The sequence below is a fragment of the Cariama cristata genome, unplaced genomic scaffold (assembly GCF_000690535.1).
Source record: "Cariama cristata isolate BGI_N322 unplaced genomic scaffold, ASM69053v1 scaffold8563, whole genome shotgun sequence".
Taxonomy (NCBI): domain Eukaryota; kingdom Metazoa; phylum Chordata; class Aves; order Cariamiformes; family Cariamidae; genus Cariama; species Cariama cristata.
This window is the reverse complement of record NW_009607764.1, coordinates 1,060-24,449: the sequence shown is the minus strand read 5'-3', so window position 1 is coordinate 24,449 and position 23,390 is coordinate 1,060. Positions and strand designations below refer to the sequence as shown.

General features: G+C 38.9%; 1 protein-coding gene across 1 annotated transcript in view; it reads right to left on the bottom strand.

Moving 5' to 3' along the window:
- Nucleotides 1-10,167, bottom strand: part of LOC104159057 (chromosome unknown open reading frame, human C2orf43) — a gene marked incomplete at its 3' end in the record, with an annotated part of 42,522 nt that extends 32,355 nt beyond the window's left edge. Inside the window, exon 1 of the mRNA XM_009696865.1 lies at nt 10,014-10,167. Coding sequence (XP_009695167.1) covers nt 10,014-10,167 — 154 coding nt within the window. The remainder of the gene's footprint in view (nt 1-10,013) is intronic.
- Nucleotides 10,168-23,390: the final 13,223 nt, after the last annotated feature.

Genomic DNA, 23,390 nt, shown 5'->3' with positions numbered 1-23,390 from the left:
CTCTGATTACGCTGCCCGCAGCCAGGCAGGAAGGATCCATGCTGAAAACAACGTCTCATTAGCAGGGAGAGGACACCGAGAGAAGACTGCGGATTGAGAAATTTCAGTAAGTCACATCTGCCACCCAGATTTAGAGGAGGGAAATACTGTCAAGCACAGTTGGATGTTTAACCATCCTGTCATTACTCTGCCTCCTCAAACTTAACAAGCTCAAATGCGCCAAGGCCCCATCGGAGGTACTTCTGGAGCACTGGGAAATTCAACAAAAATGGCATATTTCAAGCCTAGATCTGACATAGAGGCTTCTCTTTGCATGAGGAAGTTTTTATTTTTAATGAAAGGGGTTTTTTTGTTTTCTAAAGACAATGGAAGCTGGTGGGCTGACCCAGTAAACAAAGCACAACTGTCAGCATATTTTAAAATATTAGCCACAAACGAGTAGTCCATAAGCAGCAAAAATAATGGAGAGCAGTGCCCTAAGAATTTAATTTTCTAATATATAATATGGAGTAGAACACACTTACACCTTTCCTTCAAGGCATACTCTACCAGCATGTATGTCTTCTAGCCAAACTCTTATTTTTTTGGTATTATTCTATGTCCCTTATCTCTCAGAAAAAAACTAGGGAAAATTGACTGATGTATTCAAAGTTTTACAGAGCTTAAAAGTAGATATCAAATACGTACAGACAAATTACTGTTATGCCCCAAGAATAATGTTCTTAGGAAGTCAAACTATTTAGCTCAGTGAAATAAAGGGGAAAGCTCTTGAAGAACCTTGGTGTGAGTCAAGACAGTACATCCCACTGATAGGTCCTCAAGTACTTGACAGAGAGATTTCATTATTCCCATTTTATAAATGAGAAATAAACTGACCAAATAATTTATGCATGAAAGTTAAGGCATTACCAACCACTAAGATCTCCACCAGTTAACAGTACCTTATATGCATTGCCATCTGAGAAAATATGTGGTCAGCTGAAAATAAGACTGATCTCATCATTAAGACATGAACATTCATGCTAGAGATAAAGAAATGGCTAGAAAAGTGGCTTTGGAAGTATCAGGAAGATGGCGGGGGGGGGGGTGTTTGTGTGCTTTTGCTCCTGTTCCAAGTGTAAATTTACACAGTATGGTCATATACAATACACCTCCCATGCAAGCATGTGAATCAAAAGCGTTCTGCTGTGTTTATGTCTAACTGAAACAGAAAGCTGTGCTCTTATTACCTTATCCACTGATAAGAAGACCTGTAGTCACAGTGAAAGGGGAAAACATGTTATTGTGCTCTATGTAGAACCTTCTACCTGGATTGCCACACTACACAAACTTTTAACTCTACAGCATAGTCTGTTCTCATCGATTGCTTTTGCATCACATATGCCAGTTACTGGACAGTAAGAAAGCTCCTTTCTCACTGTCATTTTTTTTATTCAGGCAAGAAAGAAAAATTCTAAGTAATGTAAAATACAAATTCTCCATGTCAAAATCTGAGAAGCCAGGGTCAAACACAAGGAGTTGGCAGCTTCATCTGGAGCTGCAGCGTAAACAAAAGCCGAAGCCACAAGGGAGAGGCTTTCTCAGCGAATCACTACCACCTGGTGTGACTGGTGGGGTACCAACTCCTTCCAGAGAAGTCTCAAGACTGAGCATGTGAACCCACATATATGTGCTGTGTGTTGTGGACTGACACCAGAATTTAACAACAGAAAGTTCTGCAGCAAGTCCAGCTGAAGGAACTCCCACCTTCTCCCTTGACTGCCATTCCCACCCCCCTACCATGGCTCACCAGCCCATGAATTACACTGGCACAACTCTGGGGGGGCATGCTGTGAACCCAAACAGGCAACTGTTTCAGCTTTAAAGAGATCCCAGAAATAAATGTATGTATTTACTTAATTCACAGCATGATCTCCCAAACTATTGTTCCGGCATACCCGAGGGGTGGAGTGGCACAGTGTGGTGGGAACAGGAATACCTTATGCCAGTATTGTTGACAAACATTTTGGATTGTGAAATAATGGCCTCAGGAAGTTTTCTAAATGCTCCAAGCACTAAGCTCTTAGATTTCCAGTGCCTGGTGGGTCTTAATATACACTCTACAAACAGTTTCTAACTTCCACACTACTTTAGACAGAGCAATGTCTACTTGATGCTTCTGAAGGACACCTGAGGGCAAAAGCTCTACGAATAGCCCAGTCCTGCCACCCAGTCTCCTTACAGGCTGCCCAAATCCACAGAGAGATTCAATTACTTAAGTCTCACCTGCTAATAAAAGCAGGGAATGGTAGAGACTTTCCAGGAAGACCTCGATTAGCTGATGTCGATCACTGGCGGTGGTAACACAGACAGGCGGGATACAAGGAAAGACAGTCTTGAAAATTTTAGGAACACCAGCTAGTTTTCCCAGAGCCAGTCTGAAGAGGAGCCCAGCAGACAAGTAACATATTCAAAGCATCAAGTGGTTGCTTCAAGTCCTGTGCTGTAGCTGTGCAGGAGAAGACACGATAAAAGAGCATAACGTTTCTCTTCCTCTCCCCGTGAAAGGGCTGCAGATTCACTGCCATTCTCTCTTGGCTAACTTGCAGTCAGACATGATGTTCTACAGTCAACACTCTACTAAAGCATAATATTTTCAGGACTAAGTTTAATTTCAAGCACTGCAAATACTACAGAACAGACGAATGCTGCTACTAAGCTAATATGTAAAAGAGGAACCTTTCTTAAATAAATACAGTTCTGCGTATACACAGAAAGAGGATCCTGCTCATCTGTTTGGATATAAACACCTACCTCAGGAGAGAATTTTAGATGCAAAACACAGACTTTTTTGGTTCCTGCTGCTTAGCCACATGTGACTCAAGTGTGTCAGCTGGACTAGATGCCATTGTGAGCTGTGTAACTCTTCACATGCCTTGTCAAGGGAGCCAAGACTCCAACCAAACAAGATTCTTAAGTTTATTCCTCAAATCAGGTGTGTTCAGTATCCTCATTTTTGAGCACCTAAAGTTCCCTTCTCTGCTGTACTTGGGAAGGTACAGTCAAAATAAGCAAAATAGAACCTGTGCAACTTCTTGCATCTTACACTATTAGAGTTAAGTGAAGATAAATACATAAAGCACAGTGTTAATACGATGGAAAATATACATCCACATAGGAAGCAGCTTATCAGCCTCAGTTTTAGGTCATCAAAACTATGTAATATAGGATTAAGCAAAATAAAGTACAAATTAGGGTGTAAACAGGAGGCCTATGTAGCTTATTTCAACAATAGAGTGTAATCGCACTGGCGCTATGACTTTCATCTACAAATTCTCATTGCATCTAAAAGCATTACTTAATTCAAACCACCAAAATCCAAAGTTAAATGAATGATTCCTTTAATAAAGACCTGAAGTACTTAAATGTGATTAGTTTTTTTCCTTCACATCCTTTGGGTATTTACTGCTGTGCATCAGAAGTTGATATATGTCCTGGCACAAGAATTTCACACAATCAGCAAGAGTGCAGCTGCCCATGGAGTTGGTCAATGATTTAAACATTTCAGGAGAAGAAGTATTTGTTGTCTCACTCTATGCAGCTGTGCTTTTATTGTTAATTTATTTACTTAGTGTTAGCTGATTGTAACTGAATGCTATCTTAGAGACTTGGGTGGTAGATTATATAAATTTTGCAAATGTGAATGAAGAAGTTTTGTTTGCTGGTTTGGTACACAGTTTGTGAGAATGACTGGCCATCTATTGAAAAGCAACCCAGGGGAAAGGGTGGGAACAGAAGCTGCAGCACTCCAACCCTTATATTCTCTGCTCTAACTAGACTTCCTTTATTGCACTCCTAACGCAAGTAAAAGGCATTTTTATGACCCTCAACAATCAACATAACCTATTAATCACTGTCACATGAATGGTGTTATAAAACTACTAAATTTTTTGTGATACGCATACAGTAGAGAAACACTCAGTGCTTATCTATGCATTCAGATGAGAGCCTGAAGCCCGCTAGTACATGGTATAGCTGGCTATTACAGCAGTAAGCTTTCCAAAAACCACTATATTTTTTTTTCTAATCTTTAAAACAGCTCCCTCTTCTGGCATACTCTTTCCGTACTATATTTAAGTACCATATTTCATTCCTTACCAATTTTTAATTCTATTTGGTTCCTAGCGCTCAACAAATCCAAGTTCAGTGTTAAGGCACTTATAATGTAGTATGGCTGCAAAGGCAAGGAGAGGGTACCTTAAATTGCAGCTCTTCAAGGAGTGGCTAATTCTAATCAAGTATTTATCTAAGATTATCAGAGAATCATAGAATCATTTAGGTTGGAAAAGACCTTTAAGTTCATTGAGTCTAACTGTTAACCTAGCACGGCCAAGTCCACCCCTAAACCATGTCCCTAAGCACCACATCTACACCTCTTTTAAATACCTCCAGGCATGGTGACTCCACCACCTCCCTGGGCAGCCTGTTCCAATGAAGTCGGAAGGGATCACCTGAGATCTCCTAACCCACCCCCTGCTCACGCGGGGTCAGCTAGAGCAGGTTGCCCAGGTATGCACCCAGTCAAGTTTTCATTATCTCCACAGCTGGACACTTCACAACATCTCAGGGCAACCTAACCTCTCAGTAGGCAGAAACGCTCACGGCAGTGCCCATCCCTAGCTACCAATTACACAAAGTGCCTAGGAATTTATGCTCCTTACTTTAGTATCTTAATTAGGTGTTTAATATTAGGTTGGATGAAATTGGGCCTTAAGAGTCCCTTTCTGAACTAGGTGACTTAGACACAGCTTGATGCTGGGGAAAAAAAAAAAACAACCAAAAACCAAAATACTAAAACCAAACAAACACCCCCCCAAAACAAAACAAAAAAACCCACCAAACATCCCCCCCCCCTCAAATCCCCAAAACAAACCACAGGAGAGATCTCATAATCAGGCTGGTAGTGACAAAACTGCAGAGGTAAGAGATGAGGTGAGGCTGGACAGATATTTTTTCCTACTGCTGACGCTCTGGCACTATGCAGTCAAAAAAAAAAAAAAACCAACACAAACCACAAAACCGGAAAAAGGAAAAAAGCAGCTTTTACTGTCTAATGCATTCAGACAAAACAGATTCGTGACTTTGTTCATTGTTGCTGCAGCTCATTCAGTCACTGTGAGCACAAAGCATACAGAGCAGAACATGACCCAGAACCCAGAAGTCCCCTTGCCCAGGAGGTAAAATGTCATCTTTCCTCTTAACCTGGCTGTCCATTGCCAGCAGCATTCCCCTTTCCTCCACCTGCATTTCAAAGGCAAATGGTGAACACTACAGTGCCTTGGGGGAGGAGACACTGGCCGCTGACTTAAAAAGTAGTGTCTGAGTGGATGGCAGTACCTTCCTCAAGTAACTTGAGTGATCTCTACTCCAAAATCAGATTTTGCTTCACACAAACAGTTCTGATCCATCTTCTTTTTATTGATTTAATCACACGTTAAGTACCGAGATTCACATACAGGATTCTGGATTACATTATGGCCAAGGTTGCCAGAAGCTACATACTGCAACCTCATCTGTCGACACTATGAGTCCTCACTAGATCCAATGCAGTTCTTGTAGACAAATGGTTATAATGTTCAGATTACATAACAACAAGCACATTTAATGACACAAATTTTGTATAAAATCAAAGCACATTCTAAAACCAAACTGAAGGGAATTGGAGTAAACATGCTTTACACAGTTTGTAGAATGAGGAAATAGATTCTTTTATTATTAAACAAAACCCTTGGTCTTGGTGGTGACAGTAGACTGCTGAAGAGTTCTTCTGCTGAGCAGAGTGAATGATTAACAACTTAAAAAAAGCTGGTTTAGTGGGATTCAAAGAAAAAATAAAATACAAACTAAGCTTCAGAGCTACACCAATAGGTTTAGTGCAAAGTATTATTATTCAGTGATTCTTAATACAACTTTTCTATGCAAATGTTGAAGGTGATAACTATTAAATATCAAAACAGCAGGTGAAGACAAAGCCAGGTAATGTATTGAAAGTTTTTCAGAGTCCCTACATTACAGTCAAAAGTACAATGTCAAAGACTTTAAAGTTAACAGTAAGTCTCACTTCAAGGGAGAACACATTAGACTTGTCATAATCCGGGCAAATTGTTTGCCCTACCTTCACTGCTGAAAAATAGTTAAGTAGTCTTCAAGTGACAACAGTCTTGTTGATGAAAGTACACGTAACTACTCCGAGGAGAAGATCAGAATCCAAGCCCTCACTTTCTGTTGTACAGAAAACCATAAGCAACTCTCAACTCAGAGGATTAGCTCAGGAGATTAAATCTTTATACTTTAAAAAAAAGTGTCTGGTTAAGTCCTCATAGGCCTTAAACATCACCAAGTCACTACATGAGTTGTTAAAACAATAAGGTGATCCAATAATCTAGCAGCAATCCAACTGCAAGCAGACAGATCAACGAACTTGGCAAGCACAGGGAGTACTCTGCATGCATGTCAAAGAACCGAATTCTGAAATTATTTCTGTATATTAATGAACGAAACTTCTGTAGCATGCTTTACCACAAAAAAAAAAGTTTTTTACATTAGGCATTATCAACCGTGAACTAAGCTTCCTGAGTACAGATTGCCAATTTACAGCCTAGTTTACAGCAACAGTAACAAAAATTATGAAGCCTGGAATGAAGGTATTACAATGTACTCCTGCAATGAAATGCAAAAAAACCTTGATGAACAGCAAAACTTCATGAGCTAAACAGCACAGTGGTTTTAAAATTTGTACTGTATTTATTTACAAAGTTAAATGTTTCATAAATACACAGACACAAATAGACAGATACTCTTAAAACAGTAAAAATATATTCCATTTCATTTTGTGGATCCTGGTTTTCAATGAACCCAAGCAATGTTAAATATTGCTGTAGTAGATTTTATACTTCACTGCTAATTTTACACTAAACAAACACTGCAAAAAGGAAACCAGACCTTTATGACACAAGAGGAAAAAAAGTAATTCCTGTCCTTTCCATAACGCCTACATTTCCAGAAAACCATGCACCTGATCGTTCAACTGTACACATTTAATTTTACTCTCATAGGTAAATCTCATCGATTTTAATAGAAAAGAATTCATATTAAGAAAGGCAAACAAGCATACGTATATATTCCAGACTGAGAAAAAATGGGGCCTTTTACACAGTAATTATTTCAGTAAACACATTATTACTTCTAAGCAGAGGTTTTGCTTACACAAGGAAAAAGCGTTCTAGAGCAAAAAAGTGCACATTAAACATTTCAACTAATACAGTAAAACTTTACTAAAATCATAAGTTTACACAGACTGCCATTAATAAAAACATTAGCTTGTTGTAATTAAATGAGATTGAACTTCACTGCACGTTTTGTATTCCAACTGCTTCATGCACACTGAGCTATCAGTCCTCAGGAGGCAGAATCATTTGAAGTCAATGGGAATTTTGCCATTGATTTCAGAGTAGAAGAATGTTTTGGAGTCAGCTTCCTCCCTCTCTCCCCCCCCTTTTTTTTTAAAAAAAAAAAAGTCAGACCAGATATAAATGCTCCCCATTATGAAGAAATCTGACAAAAAAAATGAAAAGAAAATAAGTATACAGGATTTATTTTCAAATCTCTTGCAACAATTCGATTCCAGGACAAGCTGAGAATTTTATCTTCTTTCTCTTCTATACCCACCTCCAAATCTGTTTGATTACCTATAATGAAATTCATGCATATGATTTTGTTTAAGACTGGAAAAGTATGTACCAGAGCAGTTTAATACACAGAACAATGCATCACATACAGTAGGACTAACCACATTCGGTTCAGATCAAGGAACACTTGGAGGTGCACACTCTCCTTTTTGAGTGAGAGTTGCCCTTGCCTTGTCTGGCTATTTCTTTCTGCGACCAAGCTCTCCTTTTGCCCCTCTTTATTTCACTCCATAAAGAATTTCAAGTGGGGACACATGCCTTTCAAGTGTGAAAAAAGCTGGACTCCGAAAAGGGCTCCACATTTCATACTCGGGAAGTTACAAAAGCATGAGGGGAATGCTATCTAATCCTAACTGTTTAGGTACATGAACATGTTGCCAGATGACCCAAATGTCCGGATCTCTCCTAAGGCTGTGTTTTTTGTGTTGGCAGACAGAATTAACCTTGAACGCTAAAAATGAGGCATATACCAGTAGGAAAAAACACCAACACTTCATTTATGAGAAATAAACTGCATTATGTTATGCCAGGTCCTAGTCGGCTCCCTGCCAGTCACAGCAAGGAGCCTGGGTAACTTGATTCACTACTGAATTTGGGTATCTAAAACAAAGACAACATTATTGTGGTTGCTGTATTTTTTCATTGTTTTCTCAGTGAGAGAACTTCCAGTTTGTTACCAATATAATTCTGAAATAAGAGCAAAACCATAAATCAGCTACTTGCAAAAGCTTGCAGCCCATGACAGAAGCACTCTGAATATTTCACTGATATCTATTTCTGGATACCTGTCTAGTTAATGTAAAATGTTTTTCAGGAGTCTTCACAGAACAGTTCTGCAGGAAATAAGCTCCATGTAGCCCTGTTGCTACATTTTCTTCCATGAAAAGTTTCCTATAATGAATATAGAGCTCATAAAGTCTGTACGACTCAGTATATTTCGAGCAGAATAACTGACATGCCTTGCAGAGGTACCTTGTCTTGGATGCTTTTGCGCTCTTCCCCCACAAATCTTTCTTCCAACATAAGGTAGCTTTACAGGCTTACCCTAGTTACAGGCTCTACTACCAACCCAAACACATGAGTATCACAACCTGAAGACAGGTGAAAGCTCCAGAGCTTGGGTGAAAAAGAAACACTTCACTTAGTTGTTCATTTAAGCCTTCCAGAAATGTCTTAACTAGAAGAAAGGAGCAATTCAAAAGCATCAAATCAGGCTTGTACCTCTGGAAAACTGTCTGATGATTTCAATCCATACACACAGTCTTTTACTAAAAGTTACACTATGCAGTATCTGGCTTAAAAAGTTGTTCCCACGAAACAGCAGCAAGAGGTAAACATAGGAAGTTTATTTCTTCTTTTCAGTTAAGGAAAGAATTTAAAATTCACTGTCACTGGTTAAAAACTGAGAAATGGAACTTGTGCTCTCTTTCACCACTAAGTAAGGACCAACTCACACACTGGCCCATAAACAGCAACAGAGTATATTCTAACAGGAACAATAAGCTGAAGATGTGGATAGTCAGAAGAGTCACTATTTGCACCACTAATTCTTGAGGAAGTAACAACAATATCCAATACATTCAAATAAACTATAGGAAACATTAGAAATCTGCAAATTCTAAGGCCGTGAAAGAGTCACAATATCTCTGCTTGAGTGGGCTCATGCTCTACTTTTGCTAATGGCAGACTTCAATGAATTTAGGACTTCCCCATTAATTTTAACATATGCTAAATGAAAGTTGAGAGTGTTCATTTTATGATGACCAGACTTAAATATAACTCAGAACTATACAATGCTCGTTGAGTTCAAGGGGCTTATCATAAAAATTCACATGCAAAATTCTAAGTTAAAAACCATTTACTATAAAAAACACAACTTTAAAAAAGTACTGGATCCAGAGTTTTCCCTCAAATATTGTAACTTTCATCTTTCAGTTGGCACACAGCTGACATTGCAGTACTACTTCAATATGCAAGAAATAAACACGAGAGCAATAGGAAAAAAAACCATAAAACCAAAACCACAATGCTGTCAGCAAACCATCATCACAGAGCAAATGAGTGAGACATCATAATTTCTCAGTTTTACCTTACACCACCATTATGGAACACAGATAACAGTAATAATCAAACAACAAATTTCACCATTGCAATACTATTGATTTTTTTGGCCATATGCACGGGCCAAATTCTACACTTACCTAGTGAGATTTTTGAAATTTAAATTGAACAAATCCTTTCCAATCATCGCACTTCTAGACTTAAACAACAAAAAAAGACTCTTACCAGGAATAATCATGAATAAGAGCCTGGGTAGATTTTTACTTTCATCTTTTGAGAGGTCCTTCCAGGGCCCACACTTTAAGACATGGGTAGCAGCTCCACAACAATAGATAAATTCTTCATGTAGTGGGACTGGCTCTTCTGACGCCGACCTCATGTTTGCTGTTAGACAGAATAAGACACCGTCATAACAGATCAGCAAATATTTACATACCTGGCTCTTTGCTATTATACCTTCCCATAGAATAATTGCAAAAAAACCCCAAACTACCCTCCCCAAACAGCTGTCATCTCCAGTACACAGAGGTCCAATTCAGTATTTGATGTTTGAACATGTTGTAGAAGTTGATACATGTTACTACTATACTAGAGAAAGCATCCTTCAGTTTTTGTCACAGGAATACATGGTCATGAATTGGACAGTAAGATCTATTCTACCTTAAAGGCAACTCATTTTAAATTTCTTATTCACATTGTCCCCTGAAAAGATTCAGCTGAAACCTATTTGAAGGTAAACAAAAGAAAAAATACCAAACAGAACTACTGCATGAAAGTCTTCGCAAGTTCAGCGTGCCTCAACTATGGGAGTACAGCATCACTTAAAAACAACCACGAAAAAAAACCCTCAACAAAAGACAACCAGAATAAAACCCAACAGAAAATATCAGAGGCCAAAAGGAACACACTAAGTACTAGACTGCCTTCCAGCACTACGTGGGCTCCTCATTTTAAGTGCAGCATAACTTACTTCTCTAGAAATGTTCAAAGGATTAAAGGAGGAGTCTTTGTCAGTTTTTATCACTTAAAGCTAATCAAGATTTGATGAATTCAGGCAAATATTTATGCTTACCTGTATAACTTTTAAATTATTTGCTTATGTGAATGCAGTGATGGGAAATAAAACAGTATGCTGCCAAATAAACAAGGCATGTTCATCAGTTCATGCATTCATTTATCATACATGAAGTCATTATTAGGCCATCACTTTGGAAGTGGCTGACTGACGGAACTCCCGTATCTTTCCTTCAGTAAAAAAGCTACTTCATCAAGTGACTACTTATGAATTAAAATGTCATCAAGATGAATTACGACATACACAAGCATCTGCCAAAATAACGATATACCATTTGCAACTACAGGTGCTGTTACAAAAAGCAGAGTCAGAAGCCTGCCCTTGTCAGAGTACGATCACACACGTGCATCACTTGGAATAGAGATCAGTGCTTGCTAAATCCACAAAGCTGTTTGTATCAACTTCAAGGGCTATTTAAGCTCTACAGAATACTTCCAATCTCATAAGAACCACATTTCAGGCTTCTGAAGCAACAGATCTAGCTTAAACAGACTTGAAAAACTTGATGAAATTATTACAGGGATGACTATGCATTCTTTATCCAATACATGACCATCTATAATGGAAAAGGCTGTCCAATGTAACTGTTTCCAATTTAACTGAAATTGTAATTCCGGTCACACACAAGGGAAAAAAAAAAATTTACGTCTAATGACTAAAACAAAAGATTAGTCCTTACCCAAGAAAGTAGGTTTCATACAACGTTTCTGATCATGAACCCATAAAATCAGTTGTAAAGTTTCATTTTCAATTGATTTCACTGAACAACTCCAAAATGGAAATCCCACTGACAATGCTTCATTCACAAGTAGCATTTGCAACATAAGGTTATAAATTCAGCAATGAAAAAAAGAAGCTCAGCAACACCAAGTCCAAAATGTGTTGGTAGGTTTTTCAGGTTCACACAGACTCTTGTAGTAGCTTTTGTCCAGTTTTTAACTTATTTTAACTTCTCATTTCTAATGTGTACAGTGTTGCAGCATCTGAAAGCAAGAATGCACACTAGAGAAGAAAAGGTTTTCTGAAAAACCGCCCATCTGAAACAATCCCAAAAGGTTTCCTAGCACCAACTCTTTGTAGTACCTGAGGGATTTTTATTTATTTATTACTGGGTTTTTAATTTGTAACTTTATGGCCTTTAGTAATAGAAATGGATTGAAGAGAAAAATAAGAGAAAATACAGTGGATATACTCCCAGGACACTACTCAGACTTGTTTTAAGATGAAATCAGTAATACCCAAAAATACCTCTGGAACTCCTTCCCTCTTCATAAATGAAGCTTTGAAGAACAGTATTTCCATTATAGGCATCTATCTTTGGCATGAACTGCCTGTGTTTCCCCTAGAAATATCTTAGGATGGCCTATCAATTTCTAAACACATTTAATGGGCAGAGGTCTTGAGAGAGGAGGCTCCTACCAGCTCAGTCAACTGGCAGAGAGGGCACGGTTTGTGCCACAGCTCTAAGAAAGCAAAGGAGAAGACAGAACCACAAACTTCTGCGACAGGAGTTTTGTACGAGACATCACAGAGGAAAGTAATAGAGCAGGAGAAAGAGATGCAACTATGTAGGAAATCAGGCCTTATTATGTCCCATGCAATATTTTCTTCCCTCTCTCCAACCCCTGCCCATAAACTCTCTAAATATACGTGGAAATAATATTACAAGAAAGGCAACTTCTGTCAACAGTACTTAATCTAGTAACAAAACATCTGCTGGAATACATAAATATGGGCTTTGATTTACAGGGTAGGGCTTTAGCACTAGATTAACACACCTTTAACGTAGGTGTGTGACTGAAAGCAAACTCCTATTACAGGATACAAAGATCTAGGTGACAGTATATGGACTGGTTAGTGACTAACCATGGGACCAGCCACTAGGTTTCTACCTCAGGATGAGACAAGTCATTCCCTAGTTAGCAAAGCCTATAATGAGAACGTAGACATATACTTGCACTTACAAACCAACACATATATTTAGATGTCTTACTACTGATCTGGACTCCACCTACTGTCATTATTTCAGATAAGAATATTTGGAAACAGAGTTACCCACAAGGAGCACATTACTTTTGCCATATAACTAAGGCTCTTCATATTCATCTTCACTTCAACTGACTCCAAAGTAAAACGCTGATAGTAAAACTAAGTTTCCTTAGTGCACATTATGCTTAATTATTTATGCAGCTGCCCTCATAGCATATTAACTGCTCCATCCTACACTATTACCAACTTGCGAATAACAACATTTGTGATCTGCATCCAAAATACTGTTTAATGAAAGAATCGTCACACGCTCAGTCTAGCACCGCATAATATAACCAGAGTAAGTATATTGATATTTGGCCTACAAACTCTCCGATCACAAGACAAAAAGGTTGGCATACCTGATCTGAAGAATGATGTCGAAGCGAGAGATGCAACAGTAATCACAAGGGCAAATATAAGTTGCATAAAACAGTGGTGGAACCAAAGTAAAGGAGAAAGGACCATTGAAGCAGATTTGACATATGAGATTCCACAGAGCCATAAGAAATACATCACAGGGTGCCCACGGCCAGGGTTACTGTGAGGCCACTCTCTACCCTTTCGGATATGACACGATGACTGGGGAAAGTGCCTGAAAACTGCAAAAAGGCAACTGTCACACACACGTTCAAGATGGAATGTGCAGGGAACTACAGGCCAGTCAGCCTCATCTCAGTTCTCAGAAAGCTATCAAAGAAAATCCCCCCCAAGTTGCACTCAAGCACATGAAAGCAACTGGGAGCACACCCTGCACGGATTTGGCAAGGGCACACTGTGCTCAAATAACGTCATTGCCTTCTGTGGTGAGATGAACGGCTCAGTGGATGAGAGGAGAACACCACACGCTGTTTAGCTTAACTTGAGCAAGGCTTTCTACATTGTCTCCTATAGCATTCTTACAGCTAAGCTGGTGAGATGTGGACTAAGCAGACTATAAGGTGCTCTTGGGAGAAAAAAAAACACAGTGAAAAAAGAAAAACAAGAAAACCCAAAACGCACAAAAAAACACAACACAAAAAACCCGCATTAACTTACCAGCAATGTCCTTCAAGGATCAATACTGGGCCAATACTGTTCAATGTCTTCATTAAATACCTATACAATGGGACAGTATACATTCTCAGCAGGTTTGTGCATAATACCATACTGAGAGGAGGAACAAGACACACCAACTGAAACACTGGACGACAGGGTTGTTATCCAAATGAACCTTGACAGGCTGGAAAAACAGGAAACAAGAAATCCAAGGGCAAATGGAAAGTCCGGCACCTAGAGTTCAGTAACCCAATGCAGCAACACAGGCTGGGGGCTCGAAGGCTAGGAAGTGGATTCGCAAAAAAAGACACTAGCAGATAACGAGTTGAAAATGAGTCAGTAGCGTGCCTTTGCAACCATGAAGGTCAAGTGTATACAGGTTGCATTAGCAGGAGTAGCCAGAAAATTTTGCGACATGATTATCTTCCTCTGGTTAGGACTGGAGAGATTGCATCTGGAGTACTGCCTCCAGTACAAGCAAGACATCAACATATTGGAGAGAGTCAATTAGATGATATGGATGTTGAAGCATGCGATGTATGTCCAAAGGATAAGGATCAACGGCCAAAATTTGCAACAAAGGAAATGCCAATGATGAAGATGTTTCCCCATATGCACAATGAGAATTATTAAATAATGGAAGAAGTTGCCCAGAGAGGTTGTGGAATCTCTAACCTTGGTCATATTCAGTGCTTGATTGGACAATGCTTTCACCAACCTGACCTACTTTCCCCTTTTTAAGAAAGGGGCTGGACTATAGCTTACAGAGGACCTACAGAAGTTGGATGTATGTAAATTCATGAGACTGGACTAGATACACCTGCAAGTGCCAAAAGAATTGGTTGATGCAATTGCAGGGTGCTGCTTATCAAAAAATCATGGTAAATCAGGGGAGTTCTTGATGTCCGTGGTCTGGGGCAGGGGGGAAAGCCAGCAAAAAAAAAAAAAAATAAAAAAATTCTAAAATCATAGCCATTTTCAATTAAGAAAGGTAAAGAGTAGCACCGAAGGCACTATAGCCTGATCTGGCTCAGTTGAGTCCTTGGAAAAAATCATGGGAGCATGTATTCTTCTAATCACATAATGGAAAAGATGTTAATCCAGAATAGGAAACCAATTTCCCAATGGCAAGTCATGCTGAAGCAACACAATTGGCTTCAGTGATAAAATAACTGGCTACAAGAATGAAAGAAAAGATGTAGATGTAATACACCTTGCCTTATGAAGACTTTTGGCACCATCTCTCACGGCATTCTCCTTTCCAAGCTAAGGAAATGCAGGCTGAATAAACTGACTCACATAGTTTGAAAACTAACTGAACAAGTTTAAAACATAGTCAACTACTGGCTGTCAGCTGAATGTCAAACAAGTCAAGTAATCTTGGGTCAATACTGGAGCCTATAAAGCTCAACTTTTTCATCAGAAACCTGGATGATGACACAAAAAATGCAAAACAATGCTAAATCTTCTGGGATTGTGGATACAGCCAGAGCAGAGGTTCAATCGAGAGGGCTGCTTCCTTGAGAACCTTAAGGACTAGGCCAACAAATCCCTTATGATGCTCAACACTGGGAAGCACAGAGATTTGCACTTGCAGCAGATCACCATGCTTCAGAAGCAGCTCAGAAGTAATTGGCTGAGTAGCAGCCCTGCTGAAAGAGATATGTTTGTCATGATGGATGCCAAACTGGAAGACAACAATGCACTCTCAACTCAACACAGTAAGGCAAAATTTGAGAAGCATGGCCAGCAGTTTGAGGGATGTTACTCTTCCCTTCTATTCAACAGTAGTGAGGACATACCTGCAACACTGAGTTCAGTTTTGCTCACCTCACCAAGTCAAGAAGGACATAGGGAAACTTGGGAGGGTCAAGTAGATGATTACGCAGAGGGTGAGTAGCCTAGAGCACATGACCTCTAAAGAAAAGCTTTACGAACTGTGCTTTTTTAGTCTGCTGAGAAGAGTATAAGCTGTAACCAACTAGTAACCTAGGCCTATTTGAAAGAGTCCTGCAAAGATAGCATATTCAAACTTTTCTTTGCAATGGCAGATGGTAAAACAACAGGCAACAGCCACAAGTTGTGTCTTGACAGTTTAAGACATTACAAAAAAATTCTTTGCTATGAAGGCAATGGAAGACTGCTAGGAAGGCAGTGGAACCTCTTTTGTTGGAGGTTTTTAAGACTCAGCTGGACAAAACAGTAATTTTGTTCTGAGCAGAAGGATGGACTAAATTTTCTCCCATTTTCTATAAATCAAGAGTTTACAATTCTTATGGCCCTAAAAAATCAGAAAAAGATAAAGTGTGAGATGCAGCAAAGGTGTCAGCCAATTTTTCTAGTACCTTAACAAATGTAGAGGGTTTCATGAATACAGAAGATGACAATAACTAAGTATATAAGTCAGAGAAAAGGAACCTAAACTAGATCAGCCCCCCAAAAACACAGGAAACTGAAGTAGATGTGTTCCATGGATTAGCTGTACCAGCTTAAATAAAAAAGAAACACTGCCCTAATTGGTGAGCTTATGTGATTGAATTCAATATCACAATGCAAAAGAATAACTGGAAAAATAGAAAGCAAGACTCCTTCAGCTGTCGGCTATGCTAAGGTTCTAACAATTTCTGCAACATTATCCCCAGAAGAGAATCATTCAGACCTGACGTAAGATCCTTGGTTTGCAGATTGGAACTAAAATGCTCATAGCTAAGAACTAGACCCAGAAAGGACAGACTGACCGACCTGGTAGAAAACCTGCAAAGATGAACAAGGGGAGGATGTGATCTCATCAAGGATTTCTTTGGACAAACTACAGAAAAACAGCGGATGCCAGATTTTCTACAGAAAAACAGCAAACGTAGGCCAAAGACTCTGCAAGCTGTTGTGACATCAGTCACAAATCTTGACCAATTCTGTGTAAGAAAAGCAGCAGCAGCAGCCAGCAGCACATAAAACCGAAACATTTCTGCATTGTACTATACCATACAACTCTCTGTCAAAGTCATATGATGGCAAGGACCTACTAGTCCCTTTCACACTAGTTCTAAATGAATAAATAAAAATTGTTAGGTGTTATTTGTAAAAATGAGCAAAGCTAAGAAGTTAACACTATGGACACATCAAATGAAGCAATGTAGTTATATGAAATAACCCAATAAAACCCAAACATCTGCATCTAAGGCAGTTCTGAGCTACACGTCGATTTTTGTCTAAAATAAGTGAAGTAACCAGGTAGCCTTATTTTCAGGGATCACTCAATGACCTAGCAATAAGATACCTTCAATTTGTTTTGTTCCTGTGTCATTCCCCTGATGCCCCTCCCTCAAAGCAGTAAAACAGCTAAGAGAATTTCACTGATGACTGTGCAAAAATATTTGTGAAATGTATGGAAATGGGGTAGAGTTTACCTGTGCTTAGAGCTGTAACGATAAAAAGCTAAAATGCAGAATGAAAGCCAGAATTCGTTTTCATTTCTGAACCCTGTACAAAGAGACCACACAGGGTAGACCTATGCATAGACCTAAGTAGGAAGAAACCTCGTTTTAAGAGCTGGACCTACAATATCATCACAAAATTTGGATTTCACTACTGTTAACAACCTTGCAGCAATCACCAAGAAAGTGTGTATTGTCCTAGTGAAAGGGAAGCAAGGAAAATAACTTCTGGGTATCAATTTTGTACTGGACAAGTGGCCCCTTGTCAGTGCCAAACACTATAAAACCAGTTACTGAGATAGCTTTTCAGCAAAGCAGTGTAGGACTCACATATTGAAAAAGTATTAGCTCGGAAAGGTCCAGATTTTGTGGATTCAAATCAGGAACAGATGGATCCCCCATCAGCCTTGTTTCAACAAGGTGCTTTGCTCTGGTATGAACAACTTGAAAGAGTTTTGCAGGTAAGGAATCAAGAAATCAGAAAACATTTTCAGATCCCACAATGATACATGTCCACATTGGTCTGGTACAAAATTATTCAACAGATGGGGTGGTCAAAACCCTGGGGAAATGGATTAGAAAGGCACACCATAACTTTTAACCAATCTCTACATCTCACTGAGAGTTCTGGCTTTAAGAAGCTCAACATGTACTAATGACTGCAAAAAAAAAAAAAAAAAAAGCTCTTGTTAATTATCATAATGGAACTATTACAGCACTCTTGGTCTTCATTTCCACACCACTCGCAAGAGGATGAAACAGCAAATGAAAGACTTCCAAGGGAATGAGACGCTATGGCAACCTTTATGAAAGCAGTCACAAGCTTGAAAGCATCAACTGTTGGTCTACAGCACTCAACACAGTCGGCAAGGGCATCTGACGTTTCACTGCAGTTCTGGCAACAAGACACTAAGTTTTATGCCTGGTTTCTTTTTCTCCCTTGGCAGTCACAGACCTCAGCTTTTGTTTGTGCTGATGCTCCTTTAACAAAGGTCTCAAAAATCCAGCTATGCTTATCCAGTGCTCAAATAGTAGAGTCCGTGTCCCTTGTTACTAGGTAGATCAAAAGGTCCTCCATTTGCCATTGCAACTTTTACACTTACTTAGAAACACGTAGCCCAGGAGCCATGGCAAGCATAAGCAAACCCTGAGAAGTTACCCTGGTGTGGCTGAGGGTCCCCTGAGGTTTCATACAATACCAGCAACTATAAATGTACCCAAAAGAAAAAAGACTTGACATTCTAAAAGTGGAATATGTTTTATTGAACATATTTCAGCATACAGCGGAAGAGATCGCACACATCATGTCCTGCCAATCTATTTAATCACACCTAGATGGTAACACTCACTTTTTCAAAAGAGCTAAAGCATCATAAACTGTTTGTGAACTGTTCAGAGCTATCAACATAAAAACGGCCCCAGAAGAGCGCAAGTTTGTTTTGGTTTGGTTTTTCTTAAAGAAACTTCATAATTAAGGTCAGGAATTCCACAGACTACAAGAAAATGGTAGCTATATTCCTAGCAACTCCCCCATTTCCCAGTTAATATTCAAGCCTGATGATAAAGCTGGTAATATTGATGACCTAAAAAGAAATGAGCAAGAAATTCATTGCTTAAAGAACGAAGTGCACTTAAGGAAGTAATGATGATTTCATTTGCATGAAAACAAATAAGATGGTTTCATTTGGTGTAATATGGGGTATTTTTCAGAACAGAAAACGGAATTTTGGGAAGCTTTTTAGCCCCAAAGGAAGAAAAAGTTGTTCATTTGCACATAGTATTGAGATCTACTGGACAAATGAAGTAACTTTCAAAGACAGCTTTCCCTCTAAATACTGCATTACAATATCAGACCTAGAGAAAATCTTGGGGAGTTTAAAACTGAAATCTCACAGAGGAATAAACAGAAGGTAGTGGGGATGAATAACAGGCGAGTATAATAAATATACTTTACATGTATGCTCTGCGATTAGACTGTAATGTTAGCAAAACCTCAGTCAAGTAAAGATAGAATATCTATGTGAGAGAATATAAAAGGTTGCTGATGAAGTACAATGTCTTCATGGTAAAGAAGATTTTCAGGGAGAAAACTATGCCAGGTCTCTTCTGATTAGGAAATTTCACAGAAACAGCAGACTCACGAAAAGAGAATCTTGTAAATTAACTTTCCCAGCTGTCTGCAGGAAAACCAAGCAAAAAGCAAAAATTCTACATTAGAAAATCAAAGGCAACTAAATCACAGTTTGGAATGGATAGCATGAGAAAATTGTCACATATACAGTGAAGTCTGCAAAGTATGCAGTTTATTTAATTGTTTATTTGAATGTGGATTATGTTGAACATCAGTATTTTGGGAGCCACTGCGCAAAACTGACATGTAACACCATGATTACAGACTGGGTTAAAATCCTGCTGGAGTTAGAGGTGGGAATGTTATACTTCATAAACAACAATCCATCAGGCTTATGTTTGGATACAGAGAAAAAGAAACATTAGTGGCCTTCAAACTTCAGTGCATATCACCACCCAAAACAGAGAACGTTCAAAATTGAACACATATGTGAATTACGTGGGAGAAGAGTTGACATGACCTTTCACAGGGTATTGCTTCAATAGGAGAGAGAGAAACAGCAGAATATACTGCAAAAAAAGTGAAAGAAGAGATAATCAAGGACACGTGCTCAAGAAGAAATTGAAAACGGTATTGAGAGAGAGAAAACATGCACATGCAAATAGGTTTGCTTGTGGTCTAAAGGTTTGGGAAGAAAGCTTGCTCACTAAACAAAGATGACGATTCTTTGCCATTTGATTCCTACTGTGTCTAGGGAAAATGAGACCTTTTCACCTTTTCAAAAGAAAAAAATTCGAACAATTACTTGGCTCTGCAAATGTATATTCTATACTCATTTTTTCTCCTACATCAAAAAAACTACAAGCCCCACATTTCTGTTGGACAGCCGTTTAAGTCATACAGGTAATTTGGACAATATTCAACAAAACACAAAAATGCAAGAATTTAAAGGAACAGTAACCTACATACGCATTTAAACCACAGTGCCCAAAAGTTAAGCATTTGAAGAAATTTCCATCTTTCAGCAGCAATGACAGGTAAAAGCAGTAAAAAGCAATTGCTATGTCATCTTACATTAAATAACTTCTTTTCCACCTCCTATCAGAATAAGATCCACTACTCAACAGAGAGCACTATTCTTTCTTTATTCTTGTTAAGCAAGGTAAAGCTCAAAGAGCATAATGAATACCAGCAAGAAGCAGGTATCAAAGCAAAAAAAGTCGTACACCAACCCAATTAGCATCACGCTGTCCTTGATTTGGTTTCCTCCATCCTTCACTGTGCTGTTCAGCATGAACCTCCCTATGGAACTATTCCTTATTTCTGTATGTTTCTTCCATATTTCCATGTCAGTTGTTCTCCCTTAGCCCAACATATGCTCTGAATTCAAAACACTTTGTTTCTTTTCTTCTCATTTTATGATTTCAACTTGCATGTATTCCTACATCCACTGTTTATCTCATCTTCAACTTAGCTCTCTAGCTACTGATGGTTTTCTTGCTTTCTAACAAGGGCATAAAAGAACTAGTCAAAATACTGTCTACTGACAGTAGACCAACTTACTAGCCACAACAACATTCTCTAGTAATCTCTCAACCTGTGTTAGCTGCTTACCACCTCCTTCTGCTCTTTACTGCAGCAGCTGCACATTCTGACACTCCCTTACTAACCTAAACAGGCTAGGAAGGCACTGTGAGCAGAGACATGAAAACAAATAGACTGTATGCAGCTCTGTGCAAAGGATAAGGGAAATCAAACAGGAGAATCAATGAACGGGAGACATAAACAAGAGACTACAAAGAATAATACCAGAGAGCATTAGATCCCTTTCTGAGTCACTACAGTAATATAATTGTCTATCCTATTAAGATGAGGCCTGGAGTCCAAGTCCTTCCCAGTAAGAAGTAATGGTGATGTTGATCATCCTGCTGATCAGGTGGATGGGACAGGGAGTTGAACATCAGACTGGAGAAAGTGGTACAGTAGCCAAAAAGTTTCTCCCAGAACCAGTGCTGCAGGAAGGCCTGCACATGCCAGTGCTCTGACATACCTACCATTCTATCAACAAGAGGATGCAAGTCAATTCACCATGTTGGAAACACTGCTGGCTTATTCCTCAAAACGAGAGTAAACCTTCAAGTATCGCTGTTTGGCATAGGGACCCAGCTCCTCCCATCAAAATAATCCTGACAACACATAACTATATAGAAATACATACATAAACAAAGTCCATCACAGGTGCAAATAATAATCCAGTTATCATCTGATATTCATTTTATTTCCAATTAGTGCTACAATTTCATTTGGGGGGTTGGATTTCCGCAAAAAGTTTGTATCAGTAAAGGGTTTTTGTTTTGGTTTTTTTTTTTTGGGGGGGGTGGGGTGGGGTGGGGGGTGGTGTTCCTTTGTTTTTGTTTTGGGGGGATTTTTATGAGAAATTTGTGTAAAGAATCTCTCTAAGCAAAGGACAACAGGATCAGGATCTAAACAGAAACACGAGATGAGATGGAAAAAGGAAAGAACCAAAAGTACAGCATGGTTAGTGGCAGCAGCAGGAGAAAGCAAGGATATTGAGAAAAGAAATTAGCATGCTGACTGAAGTAATCCTGCCATACTTGGAGTTGTAGCATCTCTGGTTAGACACTGTCCTGGCACATCAGGATTACCTAACATAGGATAACAAGGCACTTACCACACAATACACAGCTGCATTAGGTGGTTGTGCAATCCTAGCTAGGTAAACAAACAGTTCTCATTCATTTCATTAGTCAACAATGTACTCAGGCTAGTATTTAGGTGTGAAAACTTGAATTTGTTTCAAGCTTAAGATTCTGTTAAGCTCAGACCTTTTGTATTACACTTTTGTTTCCTATTACGAATATTCTTCTATCAGAATGACTTACTTTCCCCAGTGTAACCTGTTTACAAACCTTACTGAACATCTAAATATTACCATTCAAAGGGTAAGCTGGAATCAAATTCAGTCAAACATTTCACTGAAAATTCATAGTATTACACAGTGGTTTGTCAAGAGCAGAAAAAACATAGTTACACCGCTATTAAGAGCATGCCCAATTTAAATAATCAAAAACTACCTGTCCTTCATATCCTGCATGCACGCACACCACCACCAGAAATTCTGCTCCTAATACTTGGTAAATATATCCCAGACATTATCCAAAATGAGGACTATCCCTTTTTCCAGACAAGGTGCCCCTATTATAATAAATCACAGTAATGGAAAAAATGTATTTTGAAAGAAACCAAAGCTATCAATAAAAAAAAACAAGCCAACAAAACAGTAAGAATAGCACTATAAGGAAGCTTTAGAGTAAATCTTGTCAAATTTACTGGTAAGTTCTTTGGCTTGTCAGTCATACTGGAAATTTCATTTTACCATTACCCATACACAATTTATTGTAATTGCCTTTGTGAATCACATGATGCAGATAAATAGGTAATAATCCATCAGTGCCTCTTCCAATTTAAAAAGTAAGAAATACCAAAGAGAAATAGCAGAAAGCATGTTCAAAACCAACAGAGTATACCTGCTAACTACCTGAGTTAGCAGGTATATGACCCATAGAACTACTTGAGGATGGATGTTGCAAACACTGGAGCTCCACATGGGTTAAAGGCAAGGATGAATTGATGGAGAAGAAATCCACTGTGGAACTTTAAGCCTTCAGTACACCTGTTCCAGAAAGTTCCTGGGCTGCAGTTTGTTGTCAGCTGAGCGGATACTTACAGAATGGGTCTAGGTAAAGAAGAATCATATATGCTTGCCTCTTCCACAAGCATCTGCTTAGGGCACCGTCAAACATTCTTGAAAAAATCACTGACTTCAATTGCTTTTACATAATCCTTGTAGTAATTCCATGATGGAAAATATTAAATGTTAGTGCTGTCCCTTACCCAGTTCTGTAAACGTGTGACTACTTCCCTCACTGACATGA